This window comes from Molothrus aeneus, chromosome Z (genome assembly GCF_037042795.1).
Source record: "Molothrus aeneus isolate 106 chromosome Z, BPBGC_Maene_1.0, whole genome shotgun sequence".
Taxonomy (NCBI): domain Eukaryota; kingdom Metazoa; phylum Chordata; class Aves; order Passeriformes; family Icteridae; genus Molothrus; species Molothrus aeneus.
In genome coordinates this window covers 42,521,959-42,547,424 of record NC_089680.1, presented here as the reverse complement: position 1 = coordinate 42,547,424, position 25,466 = coordinate 42,521,959, and the positions used below count along the sequence as shown (strand labels likewise).

General features: G+C 45.0%; 1 protein-coding gene across 1 annotated transcript; it reads left to right on the top strand.

Moving 5' to 3' along the window:
- Positions 1 to 10,247: 10,247 nt before the first annotated feature.
- LOC136568856 (thioredoxin) lies at positions 10,248 to 19,472 on the top strand. Its single transcript, XM_066569063.1, has 5 exons — positions 10,248 to 10,406; positions 16,165 to 16,269; positions 16,854 to 16,913; positions 17,728 to 17,793; positions 19,250 to 19,472. Exons 1-5 carry the CDS (start codon positions 10,383 to 10,385, stop codon positions 19,310 to 19,312), a joined length of 318 nt encoding a protein of 105 aa, XP_066425160.1. The 5' UTR covers positions 10,248 to 10,382; the 3' UTR covers positions 19,313 to 19,472.
- The last annotated feature ends 5,994 nt before the right edge of the window (positions 19,473 to 25,466 follow it).

The following is a 25,466-nucleotide window of genomic DNA, read 5'->3' as shown; positions in this document are numbered from 1 at the left end:
CTGTGCTTTGTAGCTGTTGGGAAGAAAAGCTACGGCTCTAATTGCTTTAGAAGGAAAATACATGAATATGATGCTAAAGAGTAAACTTAGGACTGAAAGTGCTTGTCTGGCATAGACATCATTGTGCAACACAACTTCAAGGGAAGGGTCCTGCAACACATCAAAGTTCAAGTTTACACCAAAAATTTGAGTAAAATCTGAAGAAAATCTCCAAATTTTAAAAAAACTTCTGATTGAGACAAGAATTTCCCCCAGACCACAGTCAGAGGGAACTCTATCTGGAGGAGAGGATGCCTCATCTATCCCTGTACAGCGGTGCTTGCCTGGTGCAGTGCTGCAACACTGGTGGGAAAAGCCAGGCTTTATCAGAAAGCAGATGCCAAGAAGAAGCCCTCCAGCCCATGTGGACTGTCCAGGTGCCCCCCTGTAGAAACCCCCACTGCTTCAACACCACGTACAGACCCCAAACACAGGGTAGTCAGGGAAGAAATTGATGTCTGTCATTGCAGCAGGGCACCTGCACCCAGGTACAGGTGTCCAGCCCATTTGTCTCCAGTGGCAGGCAGCAGTAGTGCACTCATGCAGAAGCATCTTTCATGAGGACAGGGGTGCCCCAAGGCTGTTAATGAGTATCACACTTCTCAGAAATGTCTCATAAGTCATTCCGAAGTTGTCATGAGAGGAAATTGCATGGTAATAAAGCAGAATTATTTGGTTCCTGTTAATTAACCAGAAAGGTGGTAAACATTAACTATCTTTGAGTATCATGTGATGCATAGAGATGTTCAGATTCCTCTCTGAACATCAGCTCAACATTGATGTGGTTTTTTCCATTTGGAGGTTTCTGGAGGTGGGCTCTCTCCAAGATCTTGTAGGATATGATGGCATGCTGAAAGGGAGTTTAATGTCCAGCAGAGGAAGGAAAAGCAGCAGCTATGCCTCCCTGCATCATTAATCACTGTCATAGCCTTTGTCCTACAGCAGTTCAGGAACTTGGTATGACAGCACTGGCTACAGCAGCATTCACCTTTCCAGCAGAGCATGAAAATGAAAGGAAGATCCACACATTCCCCTGCATCTTCACTAGGCATATGACCACAGTTTCACTGGGAGGGCCATGGTCCATGTGTGGCATGGCCAAGTAACTTGAAAACTTCTTCTGGTTGGAGAGCTGAGGTTCAGCCTGGCTGTAGAGAGGGTGGAAAGGGACCCATTGCTCCTCTGTAGCACACAGAAAAGCCAAGGCCAGGTCTTCTCCTCGTGCCCTGTTGGTGACTAGAAAAAGGTTCCCTTGTAGTCCTCAGCTCCAATGGACAAAACTGGTGCTGACAGATGCCTGAAATGCATCACTGGCACTCATGTGACTTGTAGCCAGTCACATGAGGTACAAGCTTGGGTACCATCTGTCAGTGGTCACCCTGGTCATATGGAGAGACCCACAGCTGTGAAATCCTTATGAAAGAGATGACACCTCCCACCAGCATGGATGTGACATTCACAGCATTGCTTCTGCCTGGATGTGACAGGCAGTGATGTCTGATGGATAAGTCTAAGACTAGAAGGCTCCTCTGTCCTGGAGCTCTGGCTGTGCGGTTCCTCAAGCTTGCTGTCATTGCATGAATCACAGCCACCTCCAAGCTTGTGGAAGGGGCAAGAGCACATGTCTCATGAGATAGCCAGCTAGTTTTGTTTCTTCCTGTCTGCTCTAGGGCATCTCATCCCTGTTTTTCAAATGCTTTATTAGAGATGTCTTCAAGGATCCTAAGTTTTTTCTGGGATGTGGTGACCATCTTCCTACTCATCCCTGCATATTTGCATATCCAAAAATATAATTGCTTTGAAAAATGTCAGCTGGACAACTTCCTCGGTGTAAACATGGGTTCTTCAGCACTATTTGTTTGGGCACAGAAATGTAATTGTATGTGCACTTTCAGAAACTGAAGCTTGGGCACATCTCTCTCCAGTGAACATCATGGTTCTGTTAAACAAGTATCTAGGAAATCACAGATTACATGTTATTTAAACTTTACTCCATACACACACACAACCATCCCCTGATCTGAGCCAGCAATAAGAGATTAAGTGCTGCTGGTTTTGGGTAAGAAAATGAGACACTGATGGTTTATGAATGCACTGCATTTGCAAGGCAAGCTTTTCATGGGGGCGGGGCAGGGGTGGGGGGGGAGGTAGTCTACAAGGGTGGCTTCTATGACAAGCTTCTGGAAGCTTCCCCCATGTCCAATGGAGCAACTGCCAGTCAAGGCCAAGCCCATCAGCAGTGGAGGAAGCTCCTCTGGAGTAATAGAAGGGGAAGAAGTTACTGTGTAGGAAAGGAGAGCCAGGAAGAGGAGTGAGAATATGTGAGAGAAGCAACTTTGCAGACACTAAGGTCAGTGAAGAAGGATAATGAAGAGATGTTCCAGGGACCTGGGGTGAAGATCATGGTGAGGCTGTTCTCCTGTAGCCCACAAAAGTCCACAGCAAAGCCCCTGAAGAAATCCAGGCCAGAGAAGGGGAAGAGTGTGAGGAGCCCTCCCCCTGCAGAGAAAAGAGCAGCAGAGACAATGTGTGATAAACTGACTGCTGTCTTCTCCAGCTCCCTGCATTCTGGGGGGATGAGGTAGAGAAATTGGCCAGGAAAAAGGGAGACATAGGGTGGAAGGTGATTCTTTAGCACTTAGTTTTATTTGTTATTATCCTACTCTGATTTGATTGGTAATAAATCCAATTGATTTCTCCTCCAAGTCAAGTCTGTTTTGCCTATGATGGTAATCAGTGAGTGACCTCTTCCCGTACTTATTTCAACGCACAAGAATTCTCTCCTCTGTTCAGCTGGAAAGCAGAATGACAGCTTTGAGGAGCACATGGTCAGCCAGGGCTGACCCACCACAAGAGGCAACCGTACAGCTGCATTTTAAGAGACCAGCCAAGCCCCCCAACCTAGGGACAGCCATGGGTGCAAGGACAGAAAACAATGCTGAAGCAGTGCTCCAGTGTTCTGAGGTACACCTTGTGAGAGGGATGTGATGCCGTCCCACAGCTAAGATGACATTAAGGCCTTGGCATGCACGTCCAAAGCTAGTTTTCCTTTCTCTTTCCATCATTTTTCCTTCACACTGGTAACAGCTTTACTGCATTGCTACATCTCCAGATACCACATCACCCATTTCAGGGTTGCAGGCAGAGCATGAAAGTAAGAGCTGCATGGAGTCCTGAGAGAGGGAATATACTTGCTCTCCTGAAGCCAGTGAAGATGACCCAGCACCCCAAACCCATTTTAGTTTTTGGAGCAGAGGACCATAGAGGCACTAAGTGTAGGGACCCTGGTGCCAAATTTGTCTCTGCAGTGGTCCAGGGAATGTACAAAACAGGAAAAAAGGAGTATGTGAGCACCACACCTTCCCAACAGGGCCATGAACAACTCTCAGTGTACAAACCACACCACAGGTTTTTAAATCAGACCTGTCAAATGCATCACTGCTGAAGGTCAAAGTCTGTGGGGCTTATGCATCTGGGTCCCTCAGTCTGCAGGTAGTGCAGGAATGTGGAGGTTTGTGTGGCAGATTCAGAACTACATAGAAATGTAGTAATTGACTTCCAGAAGAAAAGATGCAGAGCATGGTGGGAAGAAAAAAAACTAGGAGAGGTCAGGAATTAAGGAAAAAAACAAGACAGGGAAGAGGATGACACTGAAAGAGAAATAAAGCAGAACAGCTCTGGGCAGCAGACAGTCAAAACCAATGTTTGTCATTAGCGCTAGTTTGTAATTTGAATGCAATGCAAAGAAAAATGAAGAACTGAACCTTATTCCCACACCCCTTCTCACACACTGCTTCTTGCAGGCAGCCCAGCGTGGTCTGCCACAGCCAGCTGCCAAAAGGCACTGGACTCCTATACATTCAACTGAGAGATCAGAGCCAGGCTTGATGCAAGGACACCTGAATGGTGGCAGTCAGAACAAACACTTCAGGACCACAGAACAAGATTTGAGAAGGTAGCCAAAGATAATTACAGCTTGCAACTTCTCTATATTACATAAGCACCTGTGTGTGATGTCAATACTTTTAACGCAAATGTGAGCGTTAGTTCACTGGTAACACAACAACTCAGTGTATTTCATTCACAAACTTGCATTTAAGATGAAGAAAACCAAGAGAACCTGGCAAATTGTGCTAGTGGATTGGCTGAGCCCTGTAGATTTCCTGGAAACTCTCTGATGAAAAGGGTCCTGCCCACACAACAATGAACAGACTCATCTCTGGTGAAATATATACATTAGTCATTTCCAGGAACTAACTGTATTTCAGATAAATTCTAAATGAAAAGCACCGAACCAAATCCCTGGTGAACGGGAATTATGTGTGAAAGTTTTTGTAATAGGGAGCCTGCAGGGGTGGCTTCTGTGAGAAGCTCCTAGAAGCTGCCCCCATGTCCAATGGAGCCAATGCCAGCTGGCTCCAAGATGGACCTACCACTGGCCAGATGTGAGCCTGTCAGCAAAGGTGCTAGCACATCTGGCGTAAGAGATCTAAGAAAACACCAAGGTCAGTGAAGGAGAAGGGGGAGGAAGTGCTCCAGGAATCAGAGCAGAGATTCCTCTGAAGTCTTTGGTGAAGACTACAATGTGGCAGTCTCTGCCACTGCACCCCATGGGAGTTCATGGTAGAGCAGAACCTACAGGACCAGCAGTCTGTGGAGGACTTCATGCCTAGAGCAATGGGATGCCCAGGGGAGGCTGAGACCCCATGGGAAGCTCATTCTGGAACAGGCTTCTGGCAGAACCTGTGGAGCCATGGAAAGAGGAGCTTGTACTGGCACAGGTTTGTTGGCAGGACTTCTGACTCCCCCAGGGAACCCCAGCTAGAGCAGTCTGTGCTTGATGAATGGCACCCCAAAAAAGGGACCAACACTGGAGCAGTTCAGGAAGAACCCACACTGAAGAAACTCATGGAGGCCAGTCTCCCACGGGAAAGAAGGGAGGGGTGGGGAAAGATGTTTTAAGGTTTGTTCCTATTTCTCATTATCCTATTTGTGATTTTAACTAGCAATACATTAATTTCCCAAAGCTGAGGCTATTTTGCCTATTACAGTAACACTAGTCTGTCCTCAACTCAACCCACAAGACTTTTGGTATAATTTCTCTCCCCTGTGCACTTCAGAAGGGGGAGTGATAGAGTGACTTTGGCAGCCAGCCAAGGTCAACCCAGCACACCTGGAAGTAAAACACACATCAACTACTTTGTCATCTATGTAAACACCACATACACATTTATTCTGCATGGCCTGCTTCCTCAAAGACATCTCCACATGCATATCTCTACATGTCCTGAAACACCAGTGTTTGCCCATTATAAGGCCAAATCAGCAGATACTGTTCCCCAGACAAAATATTATGAAAATGCACATGTCCCAAAAAAGCAAAAATATCTCACATCCTCTCCAGGAGTTTCCTGGTCCTCCATTCTGCAGATACCCAGCACAAGCACAGCAACCACAAAGTGCTAAATTTCAGCTTCATGCTTTTGCACAGCCTTGAAATTCTCTTTTTCTCTTTGTCCACTGCTATCCTCAAGGTCAAAAGGTCAAGAGCCTTTTAATACCCTCCTGTGCCCCAAAGACTCTTGTTCCTGAGTAGCAGCAGGGGACATTTGGCACAGACAGATTCAGCATCATTCCCTAGGAAAATGTCTTGTAGAAAAAATTCCAGGTCTGCTTGCTCCAGCCTGCTCTGCTACCCAAGGAAGAACAGAGGCTGGGAGCATGGAGGAGATGACTGAGTTTGAGACACTCAAGGCAAATACACAACAGGTGTTAGTCTTGACATGAGACCTGAAGTGCCTCGATACCAGAGAGTGCAGATGAGCATTCCTATGCTCACAGACCTCCTGTCAGGGTACCTTCTAATAAAAGTCTCAAAAGTAGCAGTTTCATCAGCTCTAGAGCATTTTAAAATTCTTTTTTCCAAAGAACTTACTAAAAATGAAGCAAAACTGAGTGTGAGGGAAGTAACATGGATGTTTTCTTGATTCGCAGAAACACTTTGTTAACCAACATCCCCATAGCTCCTGCAAGGGGAGATGAACTGTGGCAAGATCTTTATTCCCTTTTTTTTTTCACATTTTACTCAACTTCTCATTTTTAATGAGACATGCTACACAAAGCATTCAAAGGACTCTGGGCAATTACATCTGCAGTACATCAGCCTGGGAGAGAGAAAGAAGCATGTTTCCCCTGTGACTTATGCTGGCACAACACCTAGCACACTTATCCAATTATTAAACATTTATTGCACCTTTAATACATCAGTTACAAAAGCAAAATTTTCCAGAAGGGCGGGCTGGAAGGAAAGGGAAAGTACAATTAAAGGCTGCTGCTCTGTTGCAGTGTCAGGGCCAGGTGTTACACTCTCAATTACCATTTAGGACACTGGCAAATAACCTGGCTTTCCTATGGTAAAATCTGATGTTGCTATGGCTGGACTTGTTGCCTCTAGCAGCTTCCTAATTTCTGCAACTGGATGCACCATTTCTTAATGTTGGACATGACTGACCATCTGTGCCATGGCTGTAGTATTGTTATCCTTGTAGCTGTGCCTTTTACTGAATGACACATTTGAGTGGTCAGGAGACTTAAGAGTGGTTTTAGGAGACAGAAGTTTATCTTAGATATGGTCATGGGAGCTTGGAGAGGTTAACTTCCAAGAAATTAGCACAAGCTGCTGGATCTAGTTTCCTGCTCTTTCTTTCCTTTTCCATTTCCTTTGTTCTTCCTCTTCTTTATCCCTCTTATTTTTGTGTTTCCTCACTCTCCATTGCATGCCTATGAGGAAATGGAACACCAGTGACTATTGTGTGCCAGAGTCCAAAGCCTGCCAAGAGCAGGTTTTTTGTTGGTTAATGGTTTGCAACACCACATTCAGGAAGGACGTCCAGCTGCAGACCTCCAGCCTACCCTGGGTCTCACCACTCCATGGCGTTTTCTCCATCCACCAATACACTCTGGCACACAAAGAAGAAAATACAAAGCAAGCCCTGTAAAGGAGATTCATGGCTCCAAAGCCTTTAAACCACAGACAGGTAAACAGATTTGGAAAGCCATGTGGAGCTGGGGGGAGCATCACACCAGGACCATGTGTCACAGCTTTGCCTCGTTCATCCAGATGGACACCATGATTTACAACCTGCCTCACTGATCATCCTGTCAGGGATTACTGCTGCCCACCTCTCCCAGCAGCTCCGAAAGAACTGAAACTGTAATTTGCTCAGCCTCCCAAACCCTACTGCAGGTCTGACCCTGAGCACACCTTGAGCTCACCTCCAGCTGTGGGTGAAGCACTTCCCTACTGCTTTTGCCCATGTTGCTCTCACCTAAGAGGTAACAGAAATCAATACAAGCAAAGCCCAAAAACATAAAGGATGCCTTCCATCACGGTAGCCTTTTTAAAGGTGACTAAAACAAGGCAAATTGAATTCCCACCTGGATGTTTGTGATGATTGTGGCATAGCAAGAGCTCTCCAAAAATACAGTCCTTTTTACTGGCCTACACCTAAGCGGTACTGATTGATTCTCTTGAGGGCACCTAAATTTAGACCTTCTGACTTCCTCTCCCACATGTTTTCCACACATCCAAGGAGCACGGCAAATATATACTTATAGTGCATGGGTGGCTCAGGCATTTGTCTATGTCTCCAGACCTTCTGCAAGAGAAACTATCTAGGGACTGATTTTTGAGGCTTACATTGCCTTTCCACTCTGTCCCTCCTAAGGCCACATTTTCTGATTTCAGAAGCAAGCAAACACACCTTCCTGATTGTTTTCAGTGCTTCCTGGTTCTCGGCCAGCCCACATTTGCAAAGAGCCATCTATTGGCCACCATCCTATCCAGTGACTCCTGGGTATGACACATCATACAGCAGTCTGCTGAAGCATGAAATTCACATGATTTTCAACTTCTCCACAGTCAACTCACATATTTTTAACATCCACTCTCCAGCAGCCTGGGGGAGAGATGTTGCATTTGTGGTTGTGAGGAAGGTGGGTGGGAGTGAGGGCACATGAGAAGCTGAGGCCCCTATGGTTGAGTGAGTGTGTACATGGGACAGCTACAGCATTGTTGAGCTAAACAATGAGACATTCCACAGTTTAAAAAACAAAATGCAAAAATAATAAGAAAACAGGGTGTGTTTTCTGGGGGTGTAGATTTTTTTTCCCGATTTAGAGGACACACATTCCTCTGTACCATTTTTATTATGTTCTGTCATGATAGTAATTACTATGGTCTAAGAATCAAGCACAGATCACATAAATTATATTACTGTCCAGTTATTTTAGGCATCCATACAACAATCCTACAGCAACATGTTGGACTTCAAACTGCTGTATGCCTAAGCCTGTCAAGTCAAGTGACTGAGCACAGCAGGAGACAAGTGGCCATATATGGCACCTGAGAAGGGAAACACTTCTCCTTCTAGTTTAGATAGGGTTTACCCACCCACACTTGCCTTTAGAAAGCTGTTGGTTTATAAGAATTTATTATCTGGGTGGGTTGTTCCCTGCCTTTGCTTGCACTGGCTTCTGCACCAGCCACACAATGCTTGGCTGAGATGGGGCATTCAGGAGTTGGACTTTGAAGGTAGTCTGGGCTTCTCATTTTATCCTGCCAGGCAGCCAGTTGCAGAGCAAGGTGCCTTGCCTGATGAGGAATTCCTGCTTTCTCTTGAGCCATTGGCAGCAGTTGCACCTCCCCAAAGCAGCACAGGGTACATGTACCAGCTGTGTCTGTCAGCCACAGGCACACGGACACAAGGGCAGCAAGGAAGAAAATATGAATGCCAACAGAAAACACCAAGCCTTCACGATGCTGCTTCCTGGCTCCTCTAGCGATGCCACCAAAGAAAAAAAGCGGAAGCTTATGGCATCTAACAGGAGGGGGAAGAAGCAGGGAGAGCAGCATTCAAAGTGCTTCCAGCAGACAAAACCTATCAGGTCTAGAAAGAGCTAGACAGGAGGTGGCCTGCTGTGGTGCAACTAAAGTTGAGCAAAGGGGATGCAACCACAGGGCCAGAAAAGAGCTTACTAGTTCTGCTGCAGGAGTAGACCACACACTTAAAATTACTTACTCAGTTTCCACCACAAGTAAAGCAACATATGAGAGCACATCCTGTTGGGATGCGTTGGTACCTGTACTCAAGGAAAACTGTCTTTTGTTTTATTTTTCAGGAAGAAGTGTAATTTTTTTATCCAGGACCCGCACTAACTCTTCCCATCCTCTGCTCAGATGTATCCCAGAGCAAATCTTTCACAGGCCGGTAACCCAGCTGCTAAAACCTGCATTTGTAACACACCCGGCACCAATATCCCAACGCCTAACCTTTTCTGTGTTCCGTGCAGTGGGCGCTGGAGTCAGCAACGTCCAGAGTCCAACATTAAACCCTACCGGCGCAACAGAAGGAGAGCAGGGCTGTGGCAGACCTGTTTTGCACTGTGGGGTGGGCAGTGGTGCAGCACGTGGTGAAACAAAGGATGTCTCTAAAACACAGAGAAATAAAGATAGATGGGAACTTAAGGTTCCACCAAGGAGTCCCCTCGGATGGGAAGGCTAAGTTGTTCCCATGAGGAGTCTTTCTGGTCCTGGCTGAGTCCCTCCATGAGGGGAGCTAGGGGAGACGGTCAGTGTTTAACCCCGGGCAAGCACCGCTCGCCTGGCTGAGCCTTCTGCGCTGCAGAAGGGCCCACATCCCACAGAGAAACGGCGCCACTCCGTGCTTTTGGTGGTGGGAAGGAAAACAACAAGGGGAAAAAAGGGAAAAAAAAATATTCCCGTGATTTATTCCCGCCTTCCAGCTTTGCAGCAGCCCCACTCTGCCCGCATTACGGGCAACACGAGCTCCCTTTCTCGTAAGGCGAGCAAAACGCCGCGTCAGGCAGGGCCGCTCCGCGGGGGGACGCGGGGGGGGGAGAGGGAGGGTAGAGCACTTCCTGCTCATCGTTACACAGCACTTTTCCAACCTTCCTGGGCTTTCCTTTCTTCCGCTGCTGCTGCCCCGTCCCCATGGCAGCCGGCAGGGACGCACTCTCCCCGCCCGGCCGGGCCTGCGGGCGCAGCTGAGCTCACCTCCCCTCACTCCCCTCAGCGGGGCCCCCGGCGACCCCGGGCCCCAGCGGCGCCGTGGGCGGGGGCGCGCGGGGAGCGGCAGGAGGCGGGTCGAGCCCCGCGCATGCGCGGCGCGCCGCGGCGCTGACCATAAAAGGGCGGCCGGGGCGGCGCGGGAGACGCGCTGGGACGGCGGGAGGCGAGGGAGGAATCCGAGCCGAGTGCGGGAGCGAAGCCCTTGGTTCTTTGCCTTTACGCCACTGACCCTCCTTTCCCAGCCGTCGCCGCTATGGTGAAGATCGTGGGCAACCTGGTGAGTCCGATGGGCGAGGCGGCCATGTCCTTTCGCCGTGCGAGGGACGGACGGCGGGACGAGCATCCCTCCCCGGCGGGCGGGCGAACGGCGAGGGAGCGCTGCTGGGGGCAGCGAGGCAGGCGGGGATCAGTGCTCGGGCTGCCCCGGGCTCTCGGGAGGCCTTGGCCTGCGGGAGATGGCGGGTGAGAGCCCGTGTGCTGCCCGGGCAGGCGGAGCCTGCTTCGCCCATGCGGCGCGAACGGGGGAAGCCGCGCGGAGGGCTCGGCCAGAGCGGAGGGGGGGAACAAAAAACTGCGCGACCTGAGGCTCCGGGGAGTCGGCATGAGCAGGGGGGGTGATGCAATTTCACGTTATGACGGGTTGTTGCTCATCGCACTTTAAAGCCTTAAAGAAAACGTTCCGTTTCTCAAGCGGACAGCAGGGTACTAGAGCGACAGGAGGAGAGGACGCAGTCCCAAGCTGCGTCAGGGGAGATGTAGGATGGACATTTAGGAGGACTTTCTGAAAAGTCAAGGTGATTAGGCGTTAGAATGGGCTTCACAGGGAGATGGTTGAGTCACCATCCTCGCCGATGTTTAAAGAAGAACTGGACGTGGCACTGAGTGCTGTGGTGTGGTTGACAGTGTGGTGTTGGGTCGCAGCTTGGAGCAGCTCGATGATTTCGGAGGTCTTTTCCAACCTAACTGATTTTGTGATTCAGTACCTTAATTTAGCAGTCCTGTTTGGCTTATGTACTGATAGCGTGTAGGGGACCAAGTGGCTTTCTTAGATTTTGGCCTAAGTTCTGTTGCATTTCGGAGCAGGACATAATGGAAAAGTTCATCCATTCTTGACTTGAAAGGCGCTGCTAGACCCGATTCCCCATACTTAAGCAGCAGAAGTTGCTGTCATAAGAAGTATTTCCCTTGTTATGGTGCTGTCTGACATATTCACAACCCTAATGCAGCACATCACTGTTTGGATGGTTCTGTGAATGCAAACACATCTGTGGCTCTGAGATACAAAATAGTAATAAAGCCTAGACCGACACATGGAGAATACTCTGCTGGTGATGAAATAGCGTGTGGTCTTGTGCACAGCAGCCGATGTGGTTGATAGACAACAATAGAGTTTTTGTTAGCTGTAACTTAGGAACCCAAGTCTCAAAAAATATTCTCCATGCAAACTTAGCAAGCTCTTCATTTCAGGAAAAATCCTGTTGGGCTAGTCTCACCTTTTTGAACTTGAAATTTGCTGCAAGTATCAGTTTGATCTCATTTTGAGGCATCTGCAAGTGATGCTGTGTGGGCATCCTGTAAGGCCCCAAAAAGTTGCTCAACAAGGTCTTTAACAGGGCTTAGAGTTGTTCTTGTACTCTTAGACACAGGAGAAATACCATCAAAGATATTCTCAAGAGGTTAAAACAACAAAAAAAGACTTTACTGGCGACTTTAGAAAATCAGGGAATTTTGGCAAAAGGTTTAATGCAACATTCGGTCAACATAAAACACTTCTCAAAGCATTAACATGGCCCCTTCAACTTAGCAAACTCTAAATCTGTTTGATTTCAAGTTACTTAAAAATTCTGTGAGGAGAGAATTAGAAGACGAAAAGAGAGAAAAGACATTAAAAAGGGCCCATATAGCTACTAACTGCTGGGTCCCAGCAGTGTTCAGCTAATAGAAATTCCAAGAGGAGGAAGGGTCAAGACATACGCTAGCAGCAAGTTTGGCCTTAAAAACCCCTTGCCTCCAGTGTGCCCATGACAGGCAGATGCCGTGTGTCTGGGATACGGGCTCTAGGCATGGGGGGTATGGGGCAGTGCACTGCCTCACGAGAGCCAGGCCTGACCTGCCCCTTCCCCCACACATCTGCACCTCAAATTATTTCGAGACCTCTGTCTTTCCAGTGTCTCACGCATCCAAGTTTGTTTTCTAGGCTGTGCTCTTCTTCACTTTAAAAATGAAAGGCATGTCAGACCTCTCCCACTGGACCGCACGAGTGGTGGGATCTGATACATAAATATACAAACTAACACTTGTGACCACGGCTCAAAAACCGGTGAATGCAGGAAGCTCCTTGAGAGGAACGAAATGCCTTTCCATTCAGGTCCTTGAGAGAGAATGGTGTGTGAATTCCGCAACCTGGAATTGTTGTTCTGCTTTGTATCTCTTCCCCCTTCTCTGTTTATGGTGGCACAGAAGGGGCAAACTTTTGGTGTAAGGGTCAAGGTTTTTGTTACACGCAGGAACAGGTTAAACATGGCAAGTCAAATCTGGCTCTGCTCTAAGTTAGCTAGGCTTCTGCTATTGTCCTAGCTATGAGCCTTTTTTAATAGTCTGCTGTAGTTAAAGCGAACTTTGGTTACGTGTTCATGGACAGTGTGAGCTCAACAGTCATGCTGACAACAGCATTTTAACATCAGTGACACCCAGAGTATTCAAGCACAGTGCAGCTGGGATTTCTGGATTAATTCTGGTTTTCAGTAAAACAGGTTTGTATTCTTCTTGTATACAAAGGGGAAAGCCCATTCTTGCACTGTCTGCACTTCGGTGAGTGAGAGCTAGATAGAGGTGGCCCTTTTCCCTGCACACCTCTTCAGAAACAGACTAGCTTCTGAAGAATGTCTACTATCAGGGCGCTTGACTGATCCCTCTGTAGTACCTGCTATAGCAGTACAGAGGGAGCTGTATTGGTCGTTTTTTAGTGGCCCTGAGATGAGTGACTAGTGTAACTTGTAAGAGGGTTTTACCATGGGACATACTGCCTTTTATAGTCAAAGCTAATGAGGTGTAAAAATTTAAAAAGCCACTTATTGTGGCTGCCAAAGCTTTCCTCTTCATTCTAGCTGCCTCTCTTGTTATTTAAGTTAAAGAAAATGCTGAAAAATTGCAGCTTTTCCTATAAGTGATAATTTTAGAAGTGGCCTGTGCTAGGGACTTCAGGCAGTTGAACCTTTGCTTTGTTTATGCTAGCTTCTGTATTTAAAAGCCTCACTAAATTACATAGTAACCATTGGCAGTCAGCCGATGATTGGGCAGTTCAAGGGTGACTTGATATGTGTTGAAAATGTTTACAACCAAGCTTTAATCAAATAAGCCAGATAGTATGGACCTGTATTATCTGTTGCTGAGGGCAGCAGACTCCTCCTTTCAGCACCATCTGAAGGAGGCCAGCAGCCTCCTTTTTGGAGCCCTACCTGGTGCTGGGAACCTTTGGGCCACTAGAGACTTTTCATTGTTAGAGCTTCTTACTTTGTGTTTGTTGAAGGTAGCATGCCCTTTTCTGCTGAATGACAATACAAGTAAAACGGGGTCTTGTGTGTGCTCAGAGAGGTTGTAGTTAAATATTTAAGGGAAAAACAAACAAACAAAAAAACAAACCAAAACCCCCCCCTCCCAGAAAAAACATCGCCACAAAGAACAAACCGATATTGACCAGCATGCTAGCTGAGGTTTCCCCTAGTGAGCTGCTACCTGGAGAAAATGCTGTTTAACAAAGCATGAGAAATAGGCTTGTGATGGCAGGTTCCCCTTCTGGTAACAGAGATTTAGTTTTTCAAAAAAAAGCTTGTCACTTTACAGTTAACATTAAAGACAACTAGTGAAGTCAGTTGGACTGGTCAAGCAGCTTGTTTTTTGTTTTGCGCCTGCTACTACTGTCTTCCTTCCTCCAGGGAAATTAAGCTCACTAGAAAAACCTTCAGAACTTCTCACTGTTTCAATATTTTTTAACTTGCAGGGGTAACACCTTTGGACCCAGCATCTTATTTCACTGTCCTGCAACAATTTTGGCTGATAGTAGAGATGATTTGCAGGGTAACACCTGATTTGTAGTCTGGACCAGGTCACCAGTGGTGAATGATATATGTGACCAGCTGTAATTATGATGCTGTCCCACTTTCCCTTTGTTTTGTGCAATAACAAACCTCAGGTGTGTGACCATATGATGAACACATTCCAAAGCTGGCTTCCTTTGACAGAATACAGTAATTATGCAGCTGGATAGGAGACTTAGGGGTTAAAATAGGATGGTCTAACTGGCAGCTGTGGAATTGGATTCAATAGAGTGGTGTTCTTACAGTGCAGAGGTCTGAGAAGCTATACCAAAAATCAATAGCAGGATTTCAAGGCCAAAAGTAGTGAAGCTTGATTGAGGAATTTATAAGTACTGGGAGGGAGCAGTGAGTATGGATTGCTGTGTGCAGGAACACTAAAACATTGTAGGTGGGAATGGGCACAGGAATGCATACTATGTCAGTACAGGAGTAGGGGAACCTAGGGAGACAGGAAAACTTGACTGTTCCTGTCTCTTTCAGAATGAGAGTAGGTGGAGTGTTACTATTGGTCTTGTAGCAGAGTAGACTGTGACTGTCCAAGATGCAAGGATAGAAAAACCACTATGTGCCTCTGAAGAGAGCTATGTGGAGAGGGAAGTCTGTTAACAGGGAGATGTAATGCTGAGTGTATTTGAAGTTACAGGAAGCTGTGAAGACTTTCACATAGGATTATGCATACATAAGAATGCTCATGCAGGATCTCTGCTTCCTTGTTAAATATATTCATGTCCAGTTTGACTTTGGCTCCTCAACTGCGTGGCATTCTTTAGCTTACTAGAGTCAAGTTGCAGCTTATTGTGGCTGATTGCAGAACCAGGTATGAATTAGTTAACCCCTGCACTTCAAAACGAACACCTGTGTACGTCTGGCAGTAACCATACTGCTTTCAGTTAGCTGTTGCTGACAGGATTCCAGTGCTTTGCTCCATTAAGCTGGGAGAGACTAAAGCAGCTCTCTTTTTAAATTTATACCAACAGCTCTCCTGAAGCTTGATTGCCAAGACAACAAAGTTGAAAATTACTGAAGTGGCTTGTACTTTCTTTGACATAGACAGTATCAGAATGTAGGTGATCAGCACTTTCTGCTTCTGCTTGAGATATTTGTTTGCCTTTTGCTAGGATGCAAGTATTTATTGCTTTTAATGTCTTTCAGTTCTGTTAAAGCATTCACTTTTTGACCAGCAAAAATGAGTAATGGCATGTAAGATGTTTAGTTCCAAGAAATATTGTCCAGAGATGATTTGTGTGACTAAGTGCAACACAGACTGGAAGACTCAGAATAAGTATTGGGTGTTTACTTGTGTAGTCTATGTAGTAGTAGTAGCATTGCTACTTGTGTAGTATGTGTAGCATTGCTTTGGCTAATGATGTCAAATGTGGGTTCACTTGGCAAAATAACTATCCTATGAGGTTGCTTTCAAAAACATGCTTTAGAATAAAACACACAATATAATTTCAATGTTAGCCATTGATTGGAAAAGTCACCAGAGTGGATAACTGTACAAAGGTTTGTGTCTGTCCTTTCCAAATTCTGCAGATGAAAGTCTGTTCCAGATGAAGATGAAAGCCTTACTGCCAAGATGAAATGAGAAAATGGATTATAAAATCTAAGGATCGTATTTTGGGGATAACACAGAGCTGTCAGAGTTGAGCATCATGAGTAGAGAATTTCTATCTTGTTTCCACAATTCCATGAGTTTGAGCATTGTGGTTGTTTTCTAATTAGTGAGACATAGGACACTGACTGCTGCTAGCACCAAGAAAAACAATTCATACTGAAGCACAAATGATGGTACAAATAACCCAGTTAAGTGTTTAAGACTTGCCATAATGATTAGTGTGTTAGGTCTGAGAGCAAGCCAGCACTGGGATTAGTCTTAAATCATTTAGGAAAGGAGGGGGAAATCATCAATGTGTTGTGTTTTTTTTTTTTTTGTAGGTTGAATTTCAGGCAGAACTGCAATCTGCTGGTGAGAAGCTTATAGTAGTTGATTTCTCTGCCACATGGTGTGGACCATGCAAAATGATCAAGCCCTTTTTCCACGTAAGTAGTTTTTCTGGGTTTATTTCTGCATTAAATTGTATATAAATGTTTGTGTTGCTTGAACATGGAGGAAAGTTCTTTTGCCTTATGCGATTTTAAGTCTACCAAGTGAAATAGACTGACCATTGATATAGCTGGGAACTAATATGAGGTTTAGCTTTTGTCCTGGTGCTTACATGCATTTTGGGTACATGGAGACCTGCCAGTTGCATTGCAACCTTCTGTACACGGTTAATGTAACTCCTCCAGCTGTGTTTAGGTGGCCGTGTTATCTCCTGATAAGGTATGAGAAGCTGTAGCATCATTGGGTGATTAGCTGAAGGCTGCAAGAGAAGGCCTTCCACCTATGTCTTAGCATATTTTGGGTCTTTGTGGGGAGAATGTGTTTCCACAGACTCCTCCAGAAACAGTCAGCAGCAGAACAGAAAATTTTTGCTCTGGTAGTCAAATAGCTGCTTTAAGATGATAAAGCATGTTTCACTAGCAGTTTAAGCAGCACCAGGCTTTCCATTTATACAAATGCATCTTTTCAGGAAGCTTTCCTGGGACACTGTAACTGCATAATTCTTTTTATTTCTTTCTAGAGTTTGTGTGAGAAGTATGGTGATGTGATATTCATAGAAATCGATGTGGATGATGCCCAGGTAAGGTCTGGGGTGGTCCTGAAGGAGGACAGCTAAGGACTTGATGCAAGTGACAGCCAAGAATTCAAAATGTCTTCACACATTTTGAATCAAAATCTAAAACAAAACAAGAGTTTACTTCAACTTAAAATTGAAACATAGGGATTTAGCTGGAAAGAATTAGTTTTTTTGCAGGGAACACCTGAACAGAACTAACTATCTGCTGGTTATCAGCACTCTTGAAGTCCTATGGCATGTGTTGGATAACTTGGAAGCAATGACCCTTTACTTTGGGAAGGAGTGTTGGTCTAAGGTCTTAAGCTGCTTTGATGCAATCTTCCTTAAACCTAATGGTTCACAACTACTGATCTTTCTGGTCCCTCCACTGCTCTTGGCACTTTTTCCTCTTTCATTAAAAATGAAATTAGGTCTTGAATTAAGTGCAATATAATGTCTGCTGTATTGCAGTTTCAACATTGTCAAATAGGTACTTGAAAAATATCATGTGGAAGCCCAAGAGTTGCCACAGGGCTCTTGAGTCTTACAAGCAAACATGTTTTGATGCGGAAGTCTGGCTTTTTCCAAGCACAGAGTACAGGTTAAGGTTTTTGCTATTGCATGAATTAAGTGTTGAAGAAGGGATCTTTAAGGTTTACTTCAGGGAGATGTTAACACTGCACTGGTTTTGCTAGTGATGAACTAGCAGAAGTTCTTTTGCTTTGTCTTGAACAGCAATGGCTTTACTCCATCACCTAAACAGAAGTCAGCTAGAATGGGTTCTAAATTTAACATACTTAAGAATGCCCAGTTGAAGATGGTTTTTTGTCTCTTCCAGGATGTTGCTTCACACTGTGATGTGAAGTGCATGCCAACGTTCCAGTTCTACAAGAATGGAGAGAAGGTAGGCTCTGCCTTTTTGGAACTGGGGCAGGAAAGATAAACACTTGAAAGAAGATTGGGAATGTTGGACTACTTAGTCTGCTTTCTCTTGATTATGTCTCTATGGTACCACTAGCATTAAGACACTCCTGAGAGCAAGCAAGTTCATCTTAGTACCACAGCAGATGTAACCAGCAGTTAACTGGTGATGCAAACTCTGTTGTTCACAGGCAGTGAACTGAGTTAGTTACAAGTCAATCTTACAGACAGTTTCATGAGAGACCATGGGGTGAGATGTCTGTGTTAAGACTGTTTAACACCCTGTCTATCTGCCTAGCACCCTGCCTTTTACTTGGCCAGTGTTTGTTATCTGGGTGCAGCTTGTTTTGAAGAGAGAAATGACTATAGGTGCCTATGGAATCCTGCCCAATCAGAAGTCTCTAACCTGGTTGAGGTTATATACAACAAGCAGCTGTTTAGTTTATTTCACAGAGAGGCTGTATAACCTTTGACGTGAAGGTCCTGTCCCTCTTTAAGGACTGAGCTGACCTCTTTTGTCTGCTCTGCCAAGAGATGGATGAGATGGGATGCAGATTGTGCTCTGACAGCACAGTGTGCTGCCTGTGCAGGGTAGTTTGAGTAGCTCTCTGCATGAACTTGCTGAGCTGATTGTGTTGTCTTTAGGCTTCTAGTTTGCTAAGCAAGCTGAAGGTAGGCTTTTCTGAAGGAAAACAGTGCTTTGGGTGTAAGTTTTGTGACTGAAGGTGATGGAATTGCACCTTGGGTAGTTGAGTGTCACAGGTAGGGTGACTTTCAGTTCAGTATGGGGTCAGTATGAACCTTTGACAGTTCTGTTAGACTGAACTTCTGCAACTTCATGATGTCATTGGAAGAATTGTGATTACAGTGTGACAGTCAATGTGTGGCTTTTTGTATCAAGCAAGCAGTTTCATGGCCTGTAGTGTAGTCTGCTCTCTGCCTTCCATCCCTGTAGATGCAGGAGGACAGAGCTGCAGTTATTAAAACAGCTGATGAATGTTGCCTCTATCTTTCTGCTCTATAAGTAGCAAGAAGATAATTTCTCACAGGAGAAGCCAGGCACAAGGGTAGGTCATTTGGAATAGTCCTTCCAGAACTTGATTGGTAGGGCCCTGAGCAACTCAAGGTGACTTAGAGCTACCTTTGATATGTGGGGACCTTCAGAATCCCTTCAAGCCTCTTTTTGAGTCTAACATAATACTGACCCAGGATTAATGGTAGTCTGGAAGTGAAGTTTGATAGTCTTCTGTCTCAACTTTTGCATGAGTTGAATTGAGTAGGAAATAAATATATGAACATCTGCAAAATACTCTGTGTTTTGAGAGTGGGAAAAATTTTAGTTTTTAGCAGAGTTGAATAGGTGTGTATGGAACTGGATGCTCTGCAACTAATGTTAAGAAGCATTGAATGCAGTTCTAAAAATCAATCTCTCTTTACAGGTGCAGGAGTTCTCTGGGGCCAATAAAGAGAAGCTGGAAGAGACCATTAAAAGTCTACTCTAATCTCCAGCCATGAAGACATTGAAGTGTGACTGCTTTGGCTAAATTACAGCCTGCAACTTTTCTACTTAAAAAAAAATAAACAAGCTAGCTAGATTAAATGATACAAACTATCTTCTTGGTCCATGTATATGAATAAAATAAAGTATAAACTCTTCACTTATGGATATTGTTGTTTGTTTAACAAAAAGCTTAAGAATTTCATAATGTCAGGTGAGTGTCAGGTTTTGCTGTGTTAAAAGAGTACTGTCTGTGTACAAAGACTTCTCAAAGGCAACCTCATCTATTGTTGGCTTGGGATCCATGACAGTTGCTTTAGGAGGAGTCTGCTGCCACCCTACTCAGATGGCAGTCGCTATGCTATAATCTAGTTTACAAGTACCAAAAGAGGAGTTGGAGAAAAGAGAGTAGTCACTGGGTGGCATACTTCTTTCTTTCATTACATCTTTTTAGTTAAAAGATTTTTAAAATGTTTCAAGCTGCATTTTAGAGTTCAGAGCTCAGACTTGTCCTTCCAGAGCATTATACCAATCCTACCATGGAAGTGCAAGGTAGGACTTGGACTTGCTGTCTTTTTGCCTTTTCAATTTACCTTGCCATTTGTATGTGTACTTTCTGGTTCTATTAGTAAAGAAGTGTGTTAGTCTGAGTTGGGCTGCTTTGTTCCTAGGCATTAGTCTGGAACAAATGACTGAAAAAGTAAAACTTGTAATGTCTTATGGTCAAGAGAATTTTAGATTTATGTACTCTTGTAATTTTCATTTGATTGCACTGTTGCACTCTCAGAACATATTTGACACTGTGTTGGACAGTAAACTGGACTCTGTGGTCCTCCAATCTTGAATCAGGCTGTCTGGATGAATGCTGACTTGCCAGCCTTTTTGTACCTGACATTCACCTACTCTTGGCACTGTAACCAAGGGAACAGTGTTTTTTCCACTGTATCAAAATTGCTTCCTTGCTGGCTTGGATGTCCTGTATAAAAACTCAGTGAAGAAGGGAGCAGGGCTGTAGCTATGAGTGAGTACAGCTTAGTGAGCTGTGCTGCTCACTGAATATCACTCATGGAAAACCTAGACTTCCTGCTGCATATGCAGATAATGTGGAATGAATAAGCCTCTTGTCTTAGTGGTAGGAAACTCACCCATGACTCAGCCTTACACTCACTTCACAGGCATGCATGAATTTCTTGATGGCTCTGGAGGACTGGGAGCCTTGAACAGCTTAATGTATATGTTCCTAATTTGAAACAAGATTTTTCTAGTCCAAGAAGTGGCCACACCCTTTACTTGAGAGTGAGCCATCAAGGCTCTTCTTGGATGTAAGTTCTGAGTTGTGATTATGCAATGAGAAGAACATGGAAAATATTTTCCATATTGTTCTGGCTATTTGACTAAGAGAAGTGCAGCTGCATGTTTGAACTGTTCAAAGGTAAATGGGAAACCACTACCCCAAGTGGTGGGTGCCATGAACAGACTAGTGAGGAGAGAATAAAATGAAGCTGTAGCAAGAATGCACTATGAACACATGCTATCTGCAAACAAGCATTGCTTTTGAAAGCAGTTTCTGCATGCCCTACTTAATCTCTTTGGGCAGTAACTGTGAACAAGAAAGGTTAAAAAAATTCCTGCTGAAAGTTCCAGATGAAGTTCAATAAGAGGCCCTGGCATCCCACTTCATCCTTAAATAATACTGAAGTGTGCTACCACATACAGTATTTCTGCTGAGGCAAGACCAGACCAGGTTGTTGCAGAGGAAAAGTGTGGTCAGTGGTGCTTTGCTGCTTGTGTGTTGAATTTAACTTAATACTTCGTTTAGTTTTTTAGTAAAATTATACTCAGCAGTAGCCTTGGACAATCCAGGTGACAGTGACTGGAAATTCAAGTTGTGATTGGAAAGACCAGAATAGCTGGAATACCGCTTGTGCTGAAGCAAGGGGTGCAAAGCAGTTCTTAAAACAGCAGTGAGTTCAGCTTCCTGTGCTGCAGTATCTTCCCCTCCCAAGAACTGGTATGTAGGCATACTGTGATGAAAATAACTTGCATAGCCTAATTTGAAAAGTGTTCTTTAAGGCTTGGCTCTTTGAGGAATATGCAGTGAGGATCTCCATGTTAGGTAAACTTTCTCTAAAGGAAACACATAGTCCTCAAATGCAAAGTTATACCAGAATGTGACTGTAGTTGATCCTTGCCAAGGATGGAAAGCAAAGCCTATGCTTTGTTTTGGTTATATATAAGGAGCCTGGGAACTCGTCCTAGGAACCCTGGGAGGAGAGAAATCTAGTTCAGGATGGGAACTGGCTTGAATCTTTCAGCAGGCAAGGACAGGGTGGGTGTTTCAGTCTTTAACAAGCCTAGGTATACAAAGGTTTTGTTCTAAATGGAATGAGTATGAATATCCTTGCTAAAGCATAGGGCATATGCCCTCCCACAAGTATTAAGTAATAGAGAGCTGGCTAGGTGCATTTTTTTGTTTGTTTTTCTGTGTGAAGGTGTGAGGCCAGTATTGCTGTGTGCCAGGCAGTAGCACAGCATTCACTCCTTCATTAAACTCTGTGGTCTTGCATGAACAGAATTAGCTGCTTTGATCCAATGATGTGCAAAGATGCCTGTAAGAGGGAAGTGGGTAGATAGCTAACTGACTTGAATGTTTGGTAGACTTGATGTATGTGGCAGAGAAAAAACAACATAGAAAGGTTTCTTTTGGGAATAAGGGTTTCAGGAAGAAGTTTTGCCCCTCAAGCAATGACTACAGTCTGTGTCATTTGGGTATGAAATAGGTGGGATGTGTCCCTTGCTGTCAAACAAGAAAAACAAGATGTTTTTGTATGCAGGCCTGTTACATAGCTTGCTTATAATGGGCTGGCCAACAGGATGAGAAGTACTTCCTTGAGTACAGCAATTAAAACACATAGCTGGAATAATTAAGCTTAATAAGAGAGGACTAACATGAAAGGAAGGGCCAAGAGGTCACAGTGAATGGACATGTGAACTGTGCTTGATCAAATTGCAGTGGCATAGTGACACTCCTTACCTCCATCCAGGGGTTCTGAAAGGACTGTTGTGCACTTGAGGAAGTGTGTGTCATACATGTGAGGTGCTCAACCACCCACATCTCCAATCTCTTGCAGCAGTCAACCTAACTGCAACTACAGCTAGCCATCTGCTTTCCCTTCTTTTCTTGACCTGAATGAAGACTTTAATTCCCCTCTGGAATGATTCTAGTAAGAGTACTGGTAATAATTTCAATGTTTAATTTCTTAACTGTTCATACATTAAAACTAGTTGGATCTACCAAGCTAAAAACTGCATTTTTTTTTACCAATGCCAACTGGTAGAGCAGCTCCTCTGTGTTGTGCTCTATTGACATGCAGCTTTCAGCCACGAAAGGAATTGGCTTGAGGAGCATACTGTTGAAATCCTTGCTGGATTAACTCTGTTGTGTTAGTCCCTGGCCCTTGTTGAAGGGTGGGAGAGTCTGACCTGGTGAAGGTGCAAGATGCTTTTTCCCATATGCTCTTGTTCCTTTCTCACTGCAACTATAGCTTAGAGCTTTTATTTAAACTCATATCACAGAGGGCTTGACTTTGGCCATTGGTTAAGTCCCCTCTGGAGCTGGCTGTCACTGGGTCTATCTGATGAGGTGGCAGCTTATGGTCCTCACCAGAAGCCACCCCTGAAGCCTCCCCAGTAACAAAACCTTGGTAAGAATGAACTAGGTGAGTTTGAGAAACTTGGAAACACCTGAGGAGGTTGTGGAGATGGACATCCACCTGAAATCCACTTTTTCCTCCTACGGTCCAGGTTGGTAGACAGACAAGGTGAGGGAGGCATGGGAGCTGCATGAAGTTCTATTTCTACCTGCAGCTGACAAACACAAGCTTGTGCAGATCACCACAAGGTGGCCACGACTGTCTGTGGGTTTTATACAGTGCGTATACACAGGCAGGCTCTGTGAATGCCTTATGTTTGTACCTCTCTGACAGTGCTGGGGTGATGGTTGTACCTTGAGGCAATGGGCTAGAACGGAATGGCATGGGGAAAGGTGGGCTCCTACTATCTGGTGGCACTATCTGCCTGGCTTACAGGAATTGAAGTGCATTTGTCATGGATGTAACAGGGGTATAAACAGACTCTGGGGAGTGGTGAAGCTAAGCACTGGAAGGCATAGGAGGAAGAGTTTTAGACTAGACTTGGGTCATCTCTCCTCTACTTGAATAAGCCCATGACATTTGCTCAGGGAGACAATAAAGTCTGGTATTTCAGCTTTCTTTGTTTCTAGCTCCTCTGAGTGAGACACTTAGGGGAGAGCAAGGACACACACCATGAATAGTACTGTGTCTGTTAATCCTGCTGATAAGGGTGCAGCTGTAGCACCACTCTGCAGGGTTGCTCCAAAGGAAGCTGAGCCCACAATGAGCTAGTGATGATGGGTTGAGGATAGGGACAGGAGACTTCTCCCTACACTGTAGGTAATGGCCAGCAGCAAGCTAACCTGTCTGGAGCAGATGGTGGAGGTGAACAATTAAAGTAAGGGGTCAGGGTCATAGGAGCAAGATAAAAGCAAAGGATCGGAGGTATGGCTTGCTTGCTCCAGTATAGGCAGAGGTGGTGGCAGATTTAAGGTTGGATTTGATCCAGCTGGGGAATAGATCTCACCTCATAGAAATGGATGCTGTGGCTGGGCCATGGTGTGTCATGACTCCTCCTGTGGGCACTGACCCTGGGAGGACCATGAGAGAAACTCATGAGGCAGCAATGGATTCCAGGGATAGCTCCCTGGTTTCAACAACCCACGGCCCTTTGCAACAATTCCCAGTGCTTCCAGAGGCCATCTTTGGTGTGGCAGGCCATGGTGAACTCCTCAAGGAGGTACCCATTATGTCCTGAGCTCAAACAAGTTATTGCCACCAGACCCAGCTTGATGTTGCTTAGGAACAGGACATAAAAGTTACGTATTAGCCTGGTACAACTCTAGAGACTGCTTCATTTTGCACAGGCAAGCATAAGGTGTTAAGCATTTAAACCATGACTCCAGAAATGACTCCAGAAATAACTATATGTATCAATGAAGAGCTACTTGGCCAACAAATTACGAAGCCTGCAGCTGTTTACATTTAAGATAAAATAAACTCTTCCTCTTGCTCTCAAATATTACATCCTCAATTAACTGGGATAATAGAGTCTCAAATTCCACTACAACCCTACTTGCAAACTGTAACTTATAGTGGCACAAACATGACCATGTGGACTGGAGAAAAGCAGCAGAAAAAGACCAGAGAGTATCAAATACCCCCAGCTGCAAAGTAATGGGAAAATGACCACTGCACCCTGGGAAGAGCTGACACCCTTTTCCACCTTTGCAGATACACACAGTGGAGAACTGCTGAACTGACCTAGCCCCAGGCAAGCCCTTGGAACACCTTCTGACAGCCAGTGGCACCACTGGAGCTCACCCCTTCCCAGCAAGCCTTTAAAATCAGCTGCAGAGTGATAATGTTAGAAGAGGGGGTGCTTGGCAGAGTGCTGTTCACAGGCCTGTGCAGCTGTCAGAGGACAGGTTGGACTGCCTGCAAGGTACTACCTGTGCTCTGCCCCTAAAAACACACTGAGCTATGTACTGGCAGAAAAGCCAATCCCAGCAACACACTGCTGTGTCTTTGTGCTAGGCTGGACCTTGGCACCTTGTTGACTTCATTACCATGGCTGTACTCATAGGATTAGCTTGCTTCACTAGCAGAGTGAAACAGAAAGACCTTCATCCTGACTTGTGCCACTGCTACAAGGAAAAAACCCAACATTTTTAATATTTCCATTTTGCTTTCAACATGTGGAAAAATCCAGGTATTATTCCACAAACCTAGAACTTTGAGGACAATAAGGCTTACAGTAAGAAACTACTGCAAGACCTCCAAATAGTGCCAGACAGTGAGGGATAACTGTCATTATAATTGTCATTATTCATGTGGTGGCAGTGTTCCAGACGTGTAACAGAAAACTTGGATTTTCAGGAGGATACAGCTATATTCCCCAGAGAAGTTCAGAGGCTCAGAGGTGTGTGGTGTTGGTTTTACATAGAAAAATTATATTTTTATGGTTAAACAGCCTTGCAAAATCAACTGCTATTTATGAAGCATAAAATCTGCACACAGCAAGGG